The following is a 15,903-nucleotide window of genomic DNA, read 5'->3' as shown; positions in this document are numbered from 1 at the left end:
CTATTATGACATAGTCTGCTTACAAAGGTCTGTGACCAATTCTACTGAGTGTCTTGGGGGAAGGCCATTCCCTTAAAGGGTGTTTGAGCATAAGAGGATTAGAAAGATGCCTCAGAGTCCTCCTAACTAGAACCGGGTAAAAAATTTTCAGTGAATAGTTTATTCACCAAATAAAAAACAAAAAAATGCAGTTTTGGGTCAACCAACATAGCCAAATTTGCAGACAAAATAGTTTTGCCTTAAAAAAAAATGGGAAAAGAAACTCCAAAAGATTTGAAGTGTGGCTTTGGACATTTTCAAGAAAAAAGGTGTCAACTTTTCGTTTAAAAATGTAGCTGGATTTAACTAAAAATTAAAAAAAAAGGTTAAAAAACCCACATGAAAATGAAATGAAATATTTCATTTTGGGTGGAACAAAACATTTTGTTCCATCCAAAAATGAATTTTTTCAGTTTTTTGTTTCAGTGAGAAACACCAAAAGCTTGTCAACCTGAAATGAAATTTTCAGATCTTTTGGTTTGGCTGCCAAACTCCCTCCTGCCTAACTCCAATCATTCACCCCACTCTACTCTTAGCAGAAAAGGCCATACATGACTAGGAGGGCTGTCAAGCAATTAAAAAAATTAATTGTGATTAATCGTGCTGTTAAAATAATAATAAAATACCATTTATTTACTTTTTTGGATGTTTTCTACATTTTCAAATATATTGATTTCAATTACAACACAGAACACAAAGTCTACAGTGCTCACTTTATATTATTTTTATTACAAATATTTGCACTGTAAAAAACAAAAGAAATAGTATTCTTCAATTCCCCCAATGCAAGTACTGTAGTGCAATCTCTATCATGAAAGTTGAATTTACAAATGTACAATTATGTAAAAAAACCTGCACTCAAAAGCAAAACAATGTAAAACTTTAGATTCTACAAATCCACTCAGTCCTACTTCCTGAAAGTGAGAACAGGCATTTGCATGGCACTGTTGTAGCCGGTGTCACAAGGTATCAATGTGCCAAATGACGTAAAGATTCATATGTCCTTTTATGCTTCAACCACCATTCCAGTGGACATGCATCCATGTGGATGACGGGTTCTGCTTGATAACGATCCAAAACAGTGCGGACCAACGCATGTTCATTTACATCACCCGAGTCAGATGCCACCATCAGAAAGTTGATTTTCCTTTTTTGGTGGTTCAGGTCTGTAGTTTCCACATCGGAATGTACTGCTTTTAAGACTTCTGAAAGCATGCTCGACACCTCATCCTGCTCAGATTTTGGAAGGCACTTCAGATTCTTAGACCTTGGGTTGAGTGCTGTAACCATCTTTAGAAATCTTACATGGTTACCTTCATTGCTTTTGGTCAAATCTGCACTGAAAGTGTTCTTAAATCGAACAACATGTGCTGGGTCATCATCCGAGACTGCTATAACATGAAATATGGCAGAATGCAGGTAAAACACAGAGCAGGAGACATACAATTCTCCCCCAAGGAGTTCAGTCACAAATTTATTTAACACATTTTTTTTAATGAGCGTCATCAGCATGGAAGCATGTCCTCTGAAATGGTGGCAGAAGCATAAAGGGGCATATGAATGTTTAGCATATCTGGCATGTAAATACCTTGCAATGCCGGCTACGAAAGTGCCATGCGAACGCCTGTTCTCAATTTCAGGTGACACTGTCAATAAGAAGCGGACGGCATTATGTCCCGTAAATGTAAACAAACTTGTTTGTCTTCACGATTGGCGGAACAAGAAGTAGGACTGAGTGGACTCGTAGGCTCTAAAGTTTTACTTTGTTTTGCTTTCGAGTGCAATTATGTAACAAAAGTGCAGTTATGTAAAAAAAAAAAATCTACATTTGGAAATTGCACTTTCACAATAAAAAGATTGCACTACAGTACTTGTGTGAGGTGAATTGAAAAATACTACTTTTGTTTATCATTTTTAGAGTGCAAATATTTGTAATAAAAAATAATATAAAGTGAGCACTTTGTATTCCGTGTTGTAATTGAAATCAATATATTTGAAAATGTAGAAAAACATCCAAAAATATTGAATATATTTCACTTGGTATTCTATTGCTTAACAGTGCGATAGAAACAGTGATTAATCACAATTAATTTTTTTGAGTTAATCGCACGAGTTAATTACGATTAATCAACAGCCCTAGTGATGAGCAATTTGAGGTGCTCAATTCAGGTGTCCTGAATTTGTCACCTGATTTTCAAAAAGGTGAGTGCTTCGCACTTCTGGGAAGAGTGGCTTCTTTTTGGACAACAATACTTGTGTTGTGGGAGGGGAGAGGTTTGGAAAAAAATCAGGCTTTTAACATGAAGCTAGTTTCAACCTTAACTATGGATCTGCTACTAACTTTCAATAATATCCGACAGACATTTCCAAGGTATTTTATTCCTACTGACTTTTATACATGCCTTCAAAAGCCTTTGTTTGCCATTTGTCGCACAGTCCCCCGAGCAGAGCACTGGAACAATCACACAGCAATCACTAGATCAAAGAAGTCTCCCAGTGTTTGTTCCCCTAGGATTCTGATTGGTTTCATTTTGTAAGCGTTCCATAAAACTCTCTAGTCGTATTAGTTACTCAGTTAACTACAGAAAAAACATCTGGTACTACACTCTGAAATTACAGGAAGTAGTTACTTTAATCAGCATTAGATGCACTAAAATCTCCCACAGTGAGTGTTTTAGATTTTATATCGTTTCTGTCTATTACATAAACCTTACCTGGCCTGTTTTCACAAGATCCTGCACTGCAATTTCCGTTACATGATCAAATAATTCTTTTAACTTATGGTAAACCCTTTACACTGTATCTTTCTAATATAATATACATTGCAGTATGGTATAGATATCAGACAAATTCCTCTCCTATTGTTAAAAATACACCTTTGTGTGTCACTTCTCCAAATAAAAAGTAGAGTTTTGCATTTTACTATCACGCTTTATGCCCTGTTTAAGTCAATTCAAACTATTCATTGAGTTTAATATCTTGGGTTTGCATTTTTTGTTTTAAACTCTGATCTCATAATTTTGATGTTGGTTCTTTGAGTTTTCCTTGCCTGAACTTTTTTTTTTTTTTCTAACTAGTACTCTGTCTTTATCTGCATAGGCCTTGTTTATGTTGGGGATTTGCTCCTGTTGCAGCTGTAGTAGACGTAGCTTTACTGGTTCAAAACACCCAAGTGCAGACATGCAAGGTCACTATTTGCACTGGTGCAGATTACTTCTATTTAAAAGAGGGGTAAGCTTTCCTAATACAAATAGCTATCCTAGTGACTGGTCATTGATGGCTGTAATTAAGGCAAATCCCCAGTGCAGACAAGGCAAAAGCGCACATGGCTTCAAAAATGAAACACTGTTTCAGTGTAACAGCAAGAGTTATAAAAGCAAAGCTCAGTCAGGTGGTATTTCCAAAAACCAAAAAAAGGTTTAATGAGAACATTGAAACTTGGTGAGTGGCAAACTGTTTGAGTGTTGTGTTTTAGCAAGGGCCACTTAAGGCACTTGTCGTATTGGTTCAGTACCCGCAAAATGTAACAGATGTGATCCTTCTTCCCCTAGTTACACCCTTTTCAAGGGAAATGTTGCTAATGTGTGTGTGTACTTCTATTTGCAGATTTTAATAGCGACTTTTAACGGATGTCACCTCTGATATTAAATGTATAAGTAAGCAGTTCTCAAAATAAGGTATTTTGGGAGCTAAATCAAGTTATAATTAAGTTATTCAAGGACTATATTTTGCTTGTGTAACTGATTAAAATTACAAATTAAGAACCTAATCCTGTAGTTTGTTTTGTACAGGCAGGCACTGCCCCCAGGCAGAGCCCTCTGATTTCAATGCTTTTTTAATTCTAGACTGTTGTAAAAAGCAAAACTTCAACAGGCATAGGGGTCTGCCTGTGCAGAACAGACTTCAAAATAGAGGCCTAAGATCTTGTCCACAGAGAGACTTGCACCAGTTTAACTAAAAGGTATGTTTTTTAAACTGGCTTAGTTAAATTGATGCAAGTTTGTGTGTAGACACACTAAATTCAGTTTAACAATGGTTTATTTCAGGTTAGCTTTTTTTTTAAATGAACATATTTAATATGGAGCTTGGAATCAATATTCTCCATTTACTGACCCATTTTAGGAAGATGGCTGGCTACCCAGCCTTCTCCTTACTCCTGACCAGAAGGAGAAGGTAGAGAGAATACATAAAGGTAACGAGATTTGAACGTGGGGAGCAGAGAAGAAGAAACAGATATATGCACTCCCCTTTTAAACAGGGAGTTAACATGAACTAGGTACCTTTTAATTAGCTCCAGCAGGGTCTACATGGGCAGTTAGAGCACAACACTTTAAAGGCCTCTACAATTCACACCCCGAAAGTCCAGATGTGGCACTGTGTAGACAAGACCCAAGAAAGGCTGAATATAAAGCTGATGCTGGCTCAAACGCACAGTGAGCCGTAGCCATCTGTTTTTTTCAGGATCTATGCTTTCCAAAGTTTCACTTACACACATTTACAGACGTTTACAGGAAACATAAGTGAAATTAATGTTTCATTATTTTGTGGAGTTGTCAGAATCCATTCAAGGTGGAGTCTGAACCAGGAATTCTTGGATCTCAGACTGGTAACCCTAATTTTTTTGAAAGAAAGGAAAATTTCAGTCAGAGGGGGTTGTATAAGCAGCTTATTTGATAGTAAAGTTTTGGTCATTAAGAGAAAATCATCCCTATGCAAAGGATCTGCACTGTGAACCATTTAAACTCTATTTTGAGGGATTAAGTCGACTCCATACATTGCTGATGAGACTGCTGAGGCCATAGCCCTGGCTGCGGATTTGGCCGCATCCAGAGCTGCCTGGAGGAAGGTCCTAGCCACTGTCTTGCTTTCCTCTAGAATTGCTGTGAACTCCCGCCTTGTCTCCTGTGGCAGGGAGTCCTTAAATTTAGCCATCAAGTCCCACATCTTAAAAATCATACTTCCCCAGACGAGCCAGGTGGTTAGAGATATGTAACTGGAGGCTACTCATCGAATAAACCTTGCATCCAAACACGTCCAGTCTCTTAGCCTCTTTATTTTCCAGGGGTAGCGCTTGACTGCTCACCTGTCCTGCTCATTTGCGGCCAACAGCACCAGGGACTCGGAGGTGGGGGGGAGGGGGATGCAAGCACAGGTACTCAAACCCACTGGCTGGTACATAGTAGTACTTCTCCACCCTTTTTGCGGTAGGGGGCAGAGACGAAGGGGTCTGGCATAGCCCCCGACAGGTCCCATCTCCACCTCATTAACTGGCAGGGCCATTCTGAAGGAGCAGCTGCAGCCAGGATATCAATTAAGCTGTGTGTAGACTCCTTCAGTTCCTCAGCTTCCAGCCCCAAGTTTGCTGTGATCTATTTCAGGAGCTCTTGATGGGCCCTCATGTAATCTCACAGAAGTGGGTTACTAAAGCCTGAGACCGCCTTGTCCGAGGATGACGAGGAAGAGGCCTGCACTGGAGGAGGGGCACTTTAGACAGTTGGAGAGTGGGTCACTCACTGGCATGGGCTTGCCGCAGGAGGGACACGACTTGATGTCCAGAGACCGGGGCATGCCATCTCTGGAGCAAAAGTCCCCCAGTGATATGGACAACTATTCACACTACTCTATACACTAACACTAAGAACAAGAGACACTAACTAAAATAACTATACAATATACTACAAAAGTCCAAACCACTGGGAAAGAAGCCTTTCAAGAGCAAGAAGGATCGTTCCAAGCAAGTCACGGCTGGCATGAAGGAACAGAGAGGGTGCAGTACCAGCGGCGCCCCTTTTACAGGCGCATATGCACGTGGCTCCTGGGGGTGCTAGAATTGGTCCTACGGATAACACTGAATGAAAAATCTCTGGCAACTGTGCAGACAGCACGCAAACACGTAGCATGGAATGGACACGAGCAAGCACTCGAAGAACAGTATGAGATTAGAGACTATCATAATCCATCAGCACAAGGGGGCTGAATTAAGGTTGCACAGGCAACTTTAATTTCTTAAGTTTTTTAAAAACTTTAAAATTCAAAAAACATCACATCCTGTGGAACCATTCACCCCCAAGTGGGTCATCAGCACAGATGGGATCTTTAGATCCATAGCGTAGGCTTCTCTCATTTGAGCTAAAGAATGAACTGGAAGTTGTAGAAGGCGATCTTCTACATGGACCTGCCACAAAAGGTGTATGGAGAGACACTCTCAGTGGGTTTCACTGCTATTTCCTAGACAGCAAAGGAATACGTTTACTCAGGATTCTTGGGTTCAGATCCAGGTTCTGTAGGGCAGGGTTTCTAGTGGTTATATATCCTCCTGCCCCTATGACCTCAGCCTCTCCCTGACTCACTTTGCTCTCATGTCTCCCATCCCCAGCTCCTGTCCCCTCCCTCCTATTGTCCCACAAATTTTCCCCCACCCCAGCTCACCTATCTCTGCTTCCATCCCTCCCTCTCCCCTAATCTCCCCCATCTTTTTCTCCCCACTGCTGCTGCCCTTGTCCCTTCAGTCCTCCTAATGTGCCTCCCACCCTCTGCCTTCAACTCAGACAGCTGCCTCCTTTTCCTCCATGCAGCCTGGATGCCAGCAGCAGGTGTATTGAGCACGCAGGAGTCTCCCAACTCTCAACTGTGGCGACCACTGCTACAGCAGCCCCCAGGAGAAGCAATTGCAGGGAAAAGTCCTGTTCAGCTGCTGAAGTCCCTTGACAGAGTGTGTCAGTCGCTCTGGGGGATGACACATGTGCAGTCCAATTGGCACATAGGAGCTGAGAGGGGGCTGGAGCATGCTTGGTGCAGACAGGATAGGAAGAATGTAGCTGCTAATCTAGCAAGTTTCTACTAAGCATGTGCAATCCGAGATTTTTGAAAGGTTTGTACCTTAGCTGAATTTGATGGAGATAGTAAGAGCCACATCCCGACACACAGGCTAGCCTCAAATTTCAAGTCCCTGCTCCAAAGCATGAAACTGCTAGAGGTTCTCAACAAAATGGTCATAAGAGTTTTACCCATGTTAAATAATATATTTTTCCCTTACCACATTATGACAAACAGATTAACCATTTTAAATTAAACTAAAAAAAGAGAGACACCAGCTGACCAGACACCCACCATGGAGAATTTCAGCCCAGTTAAAGTTTGCCAAAGTTAGACGCTCCTAAAACAATGATGGTTTTATAACTGAAAGTCACCACCTATAATACTGGAAAGGACCTTAGTGAATTGTTTACATAATTTGCAAGGCAATTATAATATAAACTATATGACAAGTTATAGAATGAATGCGTTAACCAAAAAACAACCTCTCATAATTTGACAAGTGAGGTATCTCAGGGTTGAGATTGTTCTGGATTTTAAAATAAGTTTATGCACAGACTTTAGTTCCATGTTCTCACTTCTCCAAAAAATCCACAGCTCCCCCCTTCCCTCGGCCCAGCACTTCTCCATGGACCAAGAGCTTCCCACTTCCAAGTGCATCACACAGGCTCAAGTGACTCTCCTGCCTTGTAGCTGTTCCTCACAGCAGGAGCAGGGACAGGCAGGTCATCTTGCAAATTTTGCTGGTATCAGTGATGACGGGAGAGTCATCCTGCAGTCTCCAGCTGTGGAACAGCTGGTCAAGCAAAAAACAAAACATAATAAAAAAGGGGTCCTTTCTGATGGTGGGCTGTTTGTGGATAGGCCCACTTTGGTTATTGAGATCTGCAGGTATCCCTCCCCTTAGATAGGTGGAGTTGTCTGACCAGACTGGTATATAGGTAATAGAGGTCCATACTTTCTTCCAACACTAGCTTTTCTGACTCAACGGCTGGGCAGGCACAGATAAGCAGAAAGAGGGGCAGATTGCAGTGGCTATAGGATTCTCTTTCAGTGCAACAGCATTTTGGCCATAGCTCATGGGCTGCTGAAGCAGCTAACCCTAGAAGAGTATATAGTGTGCCCCATGTGCACACTGGTGAGGAAATGCAAGAAGACAACTCTCTGTGCAATAGTCACCATAGTTGTGGCTATAGTTGGTACCCTTGGAGAGGATTAAAATGGTAATAAATAAAGCCAACCTTAGCATGTGGATTTCTTTTAGGGTGTGTGTGCAGGGGGATTACAGAATTTGACTTCCATCCATGGGTAACATCAATACACACAGCCAGCCTAAGAACTGTGAGAAGGTTGAGCAAAATGATTTCATTTCACATAACGAGAGTACAGGGGAAGGCAAGAAGGAAGCATCTTCAGGTTCCCTTTGCTTGCTGCAGAAATGGAGCCCCGCTGAATCTCCCTTTCTAGCTTTGCAAATAGTTTACGTTTTCATATCTGTACACACTAGGAGACAAGAGTGTGTGTGTGTGTGTGTGTGTGTGTGTGTGTGTGTGTGTGTGTGTATGTATATGTTATATATAAAAATATATATATTAATGAATGAAAGCTGCAATTCTTTTTTACAAGAGCTCAGCCCCCCCTTCTCTTGCTCATCACTAATTTTGGGAACACCTGATCCCTTTCTGCTGCTGGCCAAACATGGCACTTCAGAAGTCATTCCTTATTCAACGAAGAGTCTGTGCTCAGGACAGATGGGTCTTGCAGGGTGCCACATGGGTGTACACCCAGTACTTTAGGGTTTGCTCTATGTTTTTCACTTTCACCAACGCAACAGCTGGGGCAGACTATGAGAACTAATCTAATTCTTTAGTTCAGTTTTAAGACAAAGCAAGGAGGTCTCTGCTTAAGAGGTCTGCTTTGTAAAAGTGGGATTAGGGTTCACTGTATCACCTATTTCGGTATCACAATATTCTCAGTTTACAAGTAAAGAATATTTTTTCATAACTGCCATATTCACAAACACGTCTTAGCAACTCAATGTCAAGCTGGGTTCTGTCTCACTCAGGTTTGCAACATTAAGCCAGAATAGAAACCAGCGCCTATTTCTGAGCTATGTTGGTTCTCCAGGACTAAGAGCAGTAAAAACCAAGCAAAACACATACAGGTATAATTCTGAATAGACAGGCAACAGGCTTATTGAATACGATAATTATGTAGCCACTTTTCAGAGTAAACTATACTTGAAAGATATTCAGACCATACTGATGAAAACCGAGATGAAACAAAAAGAAAATAAGACTACAATCCTGGCACTTCTTGAAGCTGCCAGTGGTGTCTTCATTCCTCAATTCCTGGAAGAGAAGAAAAACAACTGTGGCACCACATGCATGCAGAACCAAAGGAGAAACTCAACTGAGGAGCAATGAGGCTCAAAATCTAGATGTGTTGACAACATAAGGTGTCACATGACTTCAGCATGATCAACGGGGGCTAGAGAGCTCAACATATTTGCAAATTCATTTCCTCCCAGAACAGTGACTGGTTGATGCTTTGGGTGCATAATACAATGACGTCTCTCATGAGAAACTTAAATAGTACGTTTATTAAAACAGACTCAAAGAAGTTGGAGAGAGGGATGACAAGGTATTACTATGTTCTAGGGTGTCATTGTGAGCCATGCAGCCCACAAAGCCCTGTTAGTACCCTGAGAATTTCTCCTTTACATGTAGTCAGAAAGGGACTGATCTTACAACAGAGAGGACACAAAGCAGCACAGCACCTAAAGAATAAGAGAGATATTCCTAAGGGCCATTTTTAGAATAGTTCAGCACTCTGAAGATGAACAAGCAGTCACTACATGACCTAAGTGATGGAAGCAAAGTGCTTATCCAGTGAATATCTCTGGATAACAAAACCGTGACAGATTTTTTTAAAATTGAAAAACAAACAGTGTAAAGTTTTCCTAGAAGGAACCAGCAGAACATTGCAGCTGTAAGTATTTAAAAAAAGGAAACAAGGAAAAAAATTCAATCACCATGATCTAAGCAAGTGTTCCCACATTCCAGTATTGTTCCCGCATTCCACAAAAAAAAAAAAAAAAACATCGTGCTATAGCATGTTGTATTTTTTAGCTATTCAAAACAGTGCAATAAAATGTCAGTAACCCCATGTGGCTATTCTCTTATACAACTCCCCTCCAACCCAAGAATTCTACTAAATTAATGGAACGTTGCCAGGGCTTGTCCAGTTTTAGCCAAAGATACACTGGAAATTGGTTTACAGAATGAATGGGCCAGTTATCAGTGACTAGAGCAGCTGAAGGCTGCGTAAATTAACATAATTTGTCACTCTTCACAGTGTTGTCCACAGAATAAAGAGTTCTTACAGAGCACCAGCCTCCAACTTTTGGCACCTTAAAACCCACATGACCTGTAAACAAAAGACACACAGCCCCCAGTACCCATCATGTTCAAAACACAATAATACATTATAGTCATGTCAGTAGCACCAAGATGTAACTGCTAATCAACATCATCTAGAACAATCCTGTTAACATTAGCATCGTGACTGTTCAAATATTGCTATCATTGCAGAGATGTATAATGAAATTCTTGCTAACACGATGTATTTTGTAGAGCAATGCAAGACTAAGAAACCAAAATAAAAGCCCAGCCACCAATAGAACAGCTGACGTGATGATCAATCCTTATGTTAATCCATTGAAATGTTAACACCATAAAAGTAACTGCATTATTGGAGATTACATCTTCATGGTTGACCAAGTTCAGCTCATTACATCATTTTAGTACACTTTACAGCAATCTTTATTCAACCTTTCAGAATTAGATATGTACCTTAATAAGCTTCCAATCCACTGGCCTTTTTCTGGAGCACATTTTATCCAGTAGCAGTATGTGTGAGGCTACAGTAAATGTGCATATGTAAAAATGAAAACAATAGTATTTGCTTGCATCCATTCAATTTATATCAACAGAATATTTCGACAGGAGAACCTCTCCTGAACTCTAAATAGGTCTGTTTAGTGCTGTTTACAAGTAGGTAGTTCTAATTAGCTTTGGGTGAGCTATTTGACAAAACCAAACTGGATGATACAAGGAAATCCAAGGCAGGTTTCATTAAATAAATTTATTTGTTAAAATAATTTAACTCCAAATACAACTGCTGAGTTTGCATTGAGTTCTATGTACAATTCTTGTTTTATTTGAAACATCAAGGTTTAACAACTGACATTGTTACAAAACAATAAATTGTTGCCCTATCTATACGTTGCCAGTTGTACTAGAGCTCAACAATTAACTGTGAAATATATTTAGTCACCTCTGGGAAACCCCAAATCAATACCGTTAAGCCTGGTTCCAAAACCCCCTGCAACCATTCTTGAGACCTGATGCACAACAATGCAGATAAAAGCCTCCTGCTGTTGTCAAACATTTGCTTTGTCAGAGTTTCACCATTAAAGCCTAAGCAGTACTTTGATTCTACACTGGTAAAAAGAAAAACCAAACATGCACAACCCACCCCCAGCCAAATGGCTGACATCTTTAGGCAACATTCTTTATACAGGAAAGCAAATACCAGTAGTTTTCCCACAGAAAAGTGATGGCAACTGTAGCACTGGGGTTAGAGAGAGGCTAGTTACTTGTTGGCCAAACCAGAACAGAAAGTCATCAAAAGCTGCTTTTGATGCTCTAATAAAAAACCCCATGTGTAAATACTTTTGATCTGATGCTGGTTTATTTATTTTGCCTACTTTTAAAAAATGGGAGAAAACAGTTACTACCACTATCACAGCCGAAAAAAATGAAAGCTGCAACGTTTAAAAAAGCCAAAAAAACCCAAAAAAAACCCGCCCCCAAACCAATAAAACTTTAAAAATGCTGTCTTTGTAGAAAAGTACAAAACTCTACAAGAACAGCTAAAGAAAACATGGGTCTTTGGATCAAACCATAATATTTTAAGGCATGTTATAAAAAACTTTCACATACTATAATTGGTAGTCTGATCAGGGTACAAAGAAAGAGATGACCCAAGACCACTGACTTTCTCCAGGTGGCCACCTATCTTGAATGTGGCTCATTTAACTACCCTCTTGCTATCCTTATGCTTTCAAAAATATCTTAGCCAAATGCAACTGTCATTGATTCAAGCTCCACTATATTCACATCAGTGGAAACACAAATAGTGCACAACTACCTCCTTAGAATTATACAATAAAGAGAAGAACATTTACATTTCCCCCCGCCCGACACCCCGGAATGTTGTGTGTTGATGTGTGTTGCTTAGTCATTACAAATGTAAAATGGTAAGAAAAACATGTCTCGGAAGTATCTTTTTTACTAAAATTTTCTGTTTAGAATTTTACTTGTGCAGTTTTTCCTAAATTAAAAGCCCATCTGTTTTATGTTACAACTTAGGCCTTTCATACGTATTATTTATACCAGTTTATTGGTGGCACAGCCATTTTTTATATAAGATCTTAGCAGTTTGTGTATAATATTGCTCAACATGCACTCCAAACTGTAAATTGGTATCAAATTTGATAATGTTTCTGAGCACTCAGGCACTAGGTCTCAAATTGACAAGCTGCCTATTTTATTATTAGATTGTATAGTTTCATTAGACCCCTCCTCCATTTAAATATTTTAGGAAGTGAAGATACCATTGATTCAAGTCTCAAATTTTGCTTACGCGCACACACACATGGTTAATATTAGGTGAAAAAGGTGCACCAACATCCAAACTTGTGGAAATCAGCTGGTAGGAAAAACCTACATTACAAGGATTTAGAAAAATCTGACTAGTAGGGCCACACATTTATCAGACTTAACATCCTTGTTTCCTCGAAAAGCTTTTCAAGGTCTAAGGGCAGTGGTGGCCAGTTCTTTTCCATCACTAATATTTCCATTAGCTGTCACCCACTGAACAAGATTAAAAATGTTACTATATTAAAAAGAAATTTTGGGAAGCTGTTTTATACTTGAGTTTTTCATTTCAAAGATTAAGAGCATTTTTAAAGCAGTTCTGCTGATGGAGGTAAATCTGTCCAAACTCCAATTACAGCATTTCTAAGGGATACATACACACACACACACCCAACACATGCACCCCTGTTTTCACTCATTTACACACAAGGAACTACACTGTTACTGCACAAGACTGAGAAACTAATAAAATGCATGGTGGTATTTAGACCACAGGCTCAGTGATATTGCATTTTGATGACCAAATTTTATCTATAAAGGTCCAGCTCAAGACAATCGTTCCAACATATAAAACTTAAACATTTTGATTGAAATCTTTTCTATACTTGATTGTAAGACTTCAGAATAGATATTTCTGTGCCATTAGTCATGCAAATGATAAATACTTCACTGCTAGGAAAACTAGAATGTCAGAGCTTGAGCACCCTTGCAAAACAAAATATTTGCTCCCACTATTTGATACCCTAATAATCAGGGCAATCTTCGAATAGTGTCAGGCAATTACACAAAAGCTTTTTCCTTTCTCACCTACAGTATAACCATAACCTATATTCCTCCTGTGAGCCAAAATGATTTTATATGGTTATTCAATTAACAAAGTTGCCAACATTAAAGCTATGAAATAGCAAACTTGATTTCCAAAGGTTAGTTAGGGATCACACGAAAAAAAACCTTAGCCCTTAAAGGCAAGAAAGAAATTATCTTCTTTAGCAAACTTAAAAATGCAGGATGTTCATACTGCCCCATGAGGTTTCTGCAAAAGGGAACATCTGGATGCAACATGGCTTTGTTTTCCTTACAAGATGGTACTAGTTAATCTATTAAAGTGTTCCTTGTTAGTAAGGCTAAGCAATTTTTTTCATCACAGTTGCTTCCTCCTGGTTCAGTAAAGTGATAAAGATGTTTCCTGCTTTGTAAACAGAGGGTTTGTTTGGCTTTTTGTCTGACCAAAATCTGAAGTGATCCTCCATTCTTGAGCAGCAAAGTGGAAGATTTAAAACATTCCAATGCCATATCGTGTTTTTTCACTAGCTTTTAGTTTTTCAGATCTTCTCTCTTCTTTCAAGTACTGATGCAGTGCTTTCTAGTTCACAAGATGGGATAAAGTGTAGAAACTGCATCAATTTTGGGAAAAAAGAACTATTTAGGTCTTGTAGATCATATCTGTCTCTAAAACTGTCAGAAGTTCAGATGAAACAGCATACTTGTTTGTGTAAACTTGGCCACAAGCAAAAGTACAACTCCTGAAATTCAGTATATCGAAACTGAAAGGCTTTCCTCTCCTTCTGCGTTTATCAGTACAGAATACGCTAATTGCAAGTAATCTTTCCAGGTCTTCCCTCTAGTGATTTCAATTTTCACCACCAGGAATTTTCTAATTTATGAAATAGCTGCTGCTGTCTGACATAATGCAAATACATATAGTTCACTGAGATCACCCTGTAGATCAAATGTCTATGATGAAATTGTAGGTGCACAAGGGCGTACTGGGTGAGAAACTGTAGTTGTTTAACCCCATTATGTTCAGAGACAGCGACTGACTTTCAATGCTCAGCTCCGATTTAAAGTTGTTACTTCACTTATGATTTATTCCAAGTGACCCACAAACCAGGAAATGAGGCAAACAGTTTTACCACTTTACAAAAATTCTGCAGATTAAGTCCAGGTTAGGTCATTTTTAATGCTATTGAATATTACATGCAGAACAGCATGGATCATCTTTGTCTGGCTGAGCTGCATAGTTCATTTGTCTAACGATTTCTGCAAAGAGCTCATCCACCATTGTTTTACTTTTAGCAGAGGTCTCCATAAAAGGACAGCCCCATTCTTCAGCCAGAGCTCTGCCTTCATTTGCAGATACTTCCCTCTCACTCTCCAGGTCCACTTTATTACCAACCAAAATTACTGGCACCTTCTCATACCTGTAATTCAAAACAAAAAGAGAATTAAGTTTCCTTAAAATAGATTATGATTTTTCTCACATACAAACAGTGCATACCATGAGAAATAATTCTGTCATTCATCAAAACCTACTTTATAGTTCAAAACGCTACACAAGCTTTTGCTTTTTTCTCATGCTAGTTTATTACAGCACCTCCCTTCAGAGTTTTCTTATGAATGCTTCTTCCTCTTAATTTTCTCTCCAGTCAGGAACACTTACAACCCTAGCTCTTTTGGTGTGGAACAAAATTTCTTCCCACTCCAGCACGGTCCAGATTAGGATTTGGGATCGGCTGGAGGTTCAAGCCTCCTTCCAACTTTAATTTATTTAGGTCTACGCTTTATGTCTACACAGCAAGCCTTCCAGTCCAGGAAGACAGACTCACACTAGCTGAGTTCAAGCTAGCATGGTAAAAATAGCAGTGTGGACATTACGGCTCCAGAGCAGACTCAAGCTAGTCACCCGAGTTCAGACAAAACAAAGAACACACTGTGAACTTGTTATTTAAGCTGCAAAGTCAAACACTCAAAAGTTAGGAAGTGCAAGAATAAGGTTGCACAGACTACTTTAAATTCAGCCCCCTGGTGTGAATGCATTGTGATACAGTCTTTAACTACACAATTGCAAATTATTTTTTCCATGGGACCTCTACCACACTCAGTGGACTGAATGGATGGGCTCAATGAAAGACAGCTATTCAGTGTTTTTTACCCTCATGATTCAATGTGGGGCCCATGGTTTATTTGCTGTACAGCACCCAAACCCTGCTCTGAATACAGCATTACCCATTTCTTTGTCATCTTTTGTTATCTTTAGTTGCCTCATAAACATAAGTGAATTTATCTTCACAACTCCTTGGGTGATGAGTATTAGCCTTATTTTACAGATGAGGAAACACATTCAGAGCAATTTACCTGAGGCCATACAATGATTCATTGAGAGTCAGAATTTGACAAAGAACATCCTGATTCCCAACCCTGCACTCATTCTTCAGATGACACTGCCTTACTGCCAGAGGTATTGAACATCTATAGCTCCCAATGACTTAATTATGAGTGCCTGGCACTTCTGAAAGTCAAGACAGCTGGGGCCTCATGGGGGCTG

At 39.6% G+C, this 15,903-nt stretch overlaps 1 protein-coding gene across 1 annotated transcript in view; it reads right to left on the bottom strand.

The window, feature by feature from the left end:
* Positions 1-10,986: 10,986 nt before the first annotated feature.
* The window catches only part of RAP2A (RAP2A, member of RAS oncogene family), a 35,416-nt gene continuing 30,499 nt past the window's right edge, over positions 10,987-15,903 (bottom strand). Inside the window, exon 2 of the mRNA XM_037896109.2 lies at positions 10,987-14,779. Coding sequence (XP_037752037.1) covers positions 14,542-14,779 — 238 coding nt within the window. The 3' untranslated portion in view covers positions 10,987-14,541. The remainder of the gene's footprint in view (positions 14,780-15,903) is intronic.

The sequence above is a fragment of the Chelonia mydas genome, chromosome 1 (assembly GCF_015237465.2).
Source record: "Chelonia mydas isolate rCheMyd1 chromosome 1, rCheMyd1.pri.v2, whole genome shotgun sequence".
Classification (NCBI taxonomy): Eukaryota; Metazoa; Chordata; order Testudines; family Cheloniidae; genus Chelonia; species Chelonia mydas.
The sequence above is the reverse complement of the archived record's forward strand: the minus strand, read 5'-3'. Positions and strand labels throughout refer to the sequence as shown.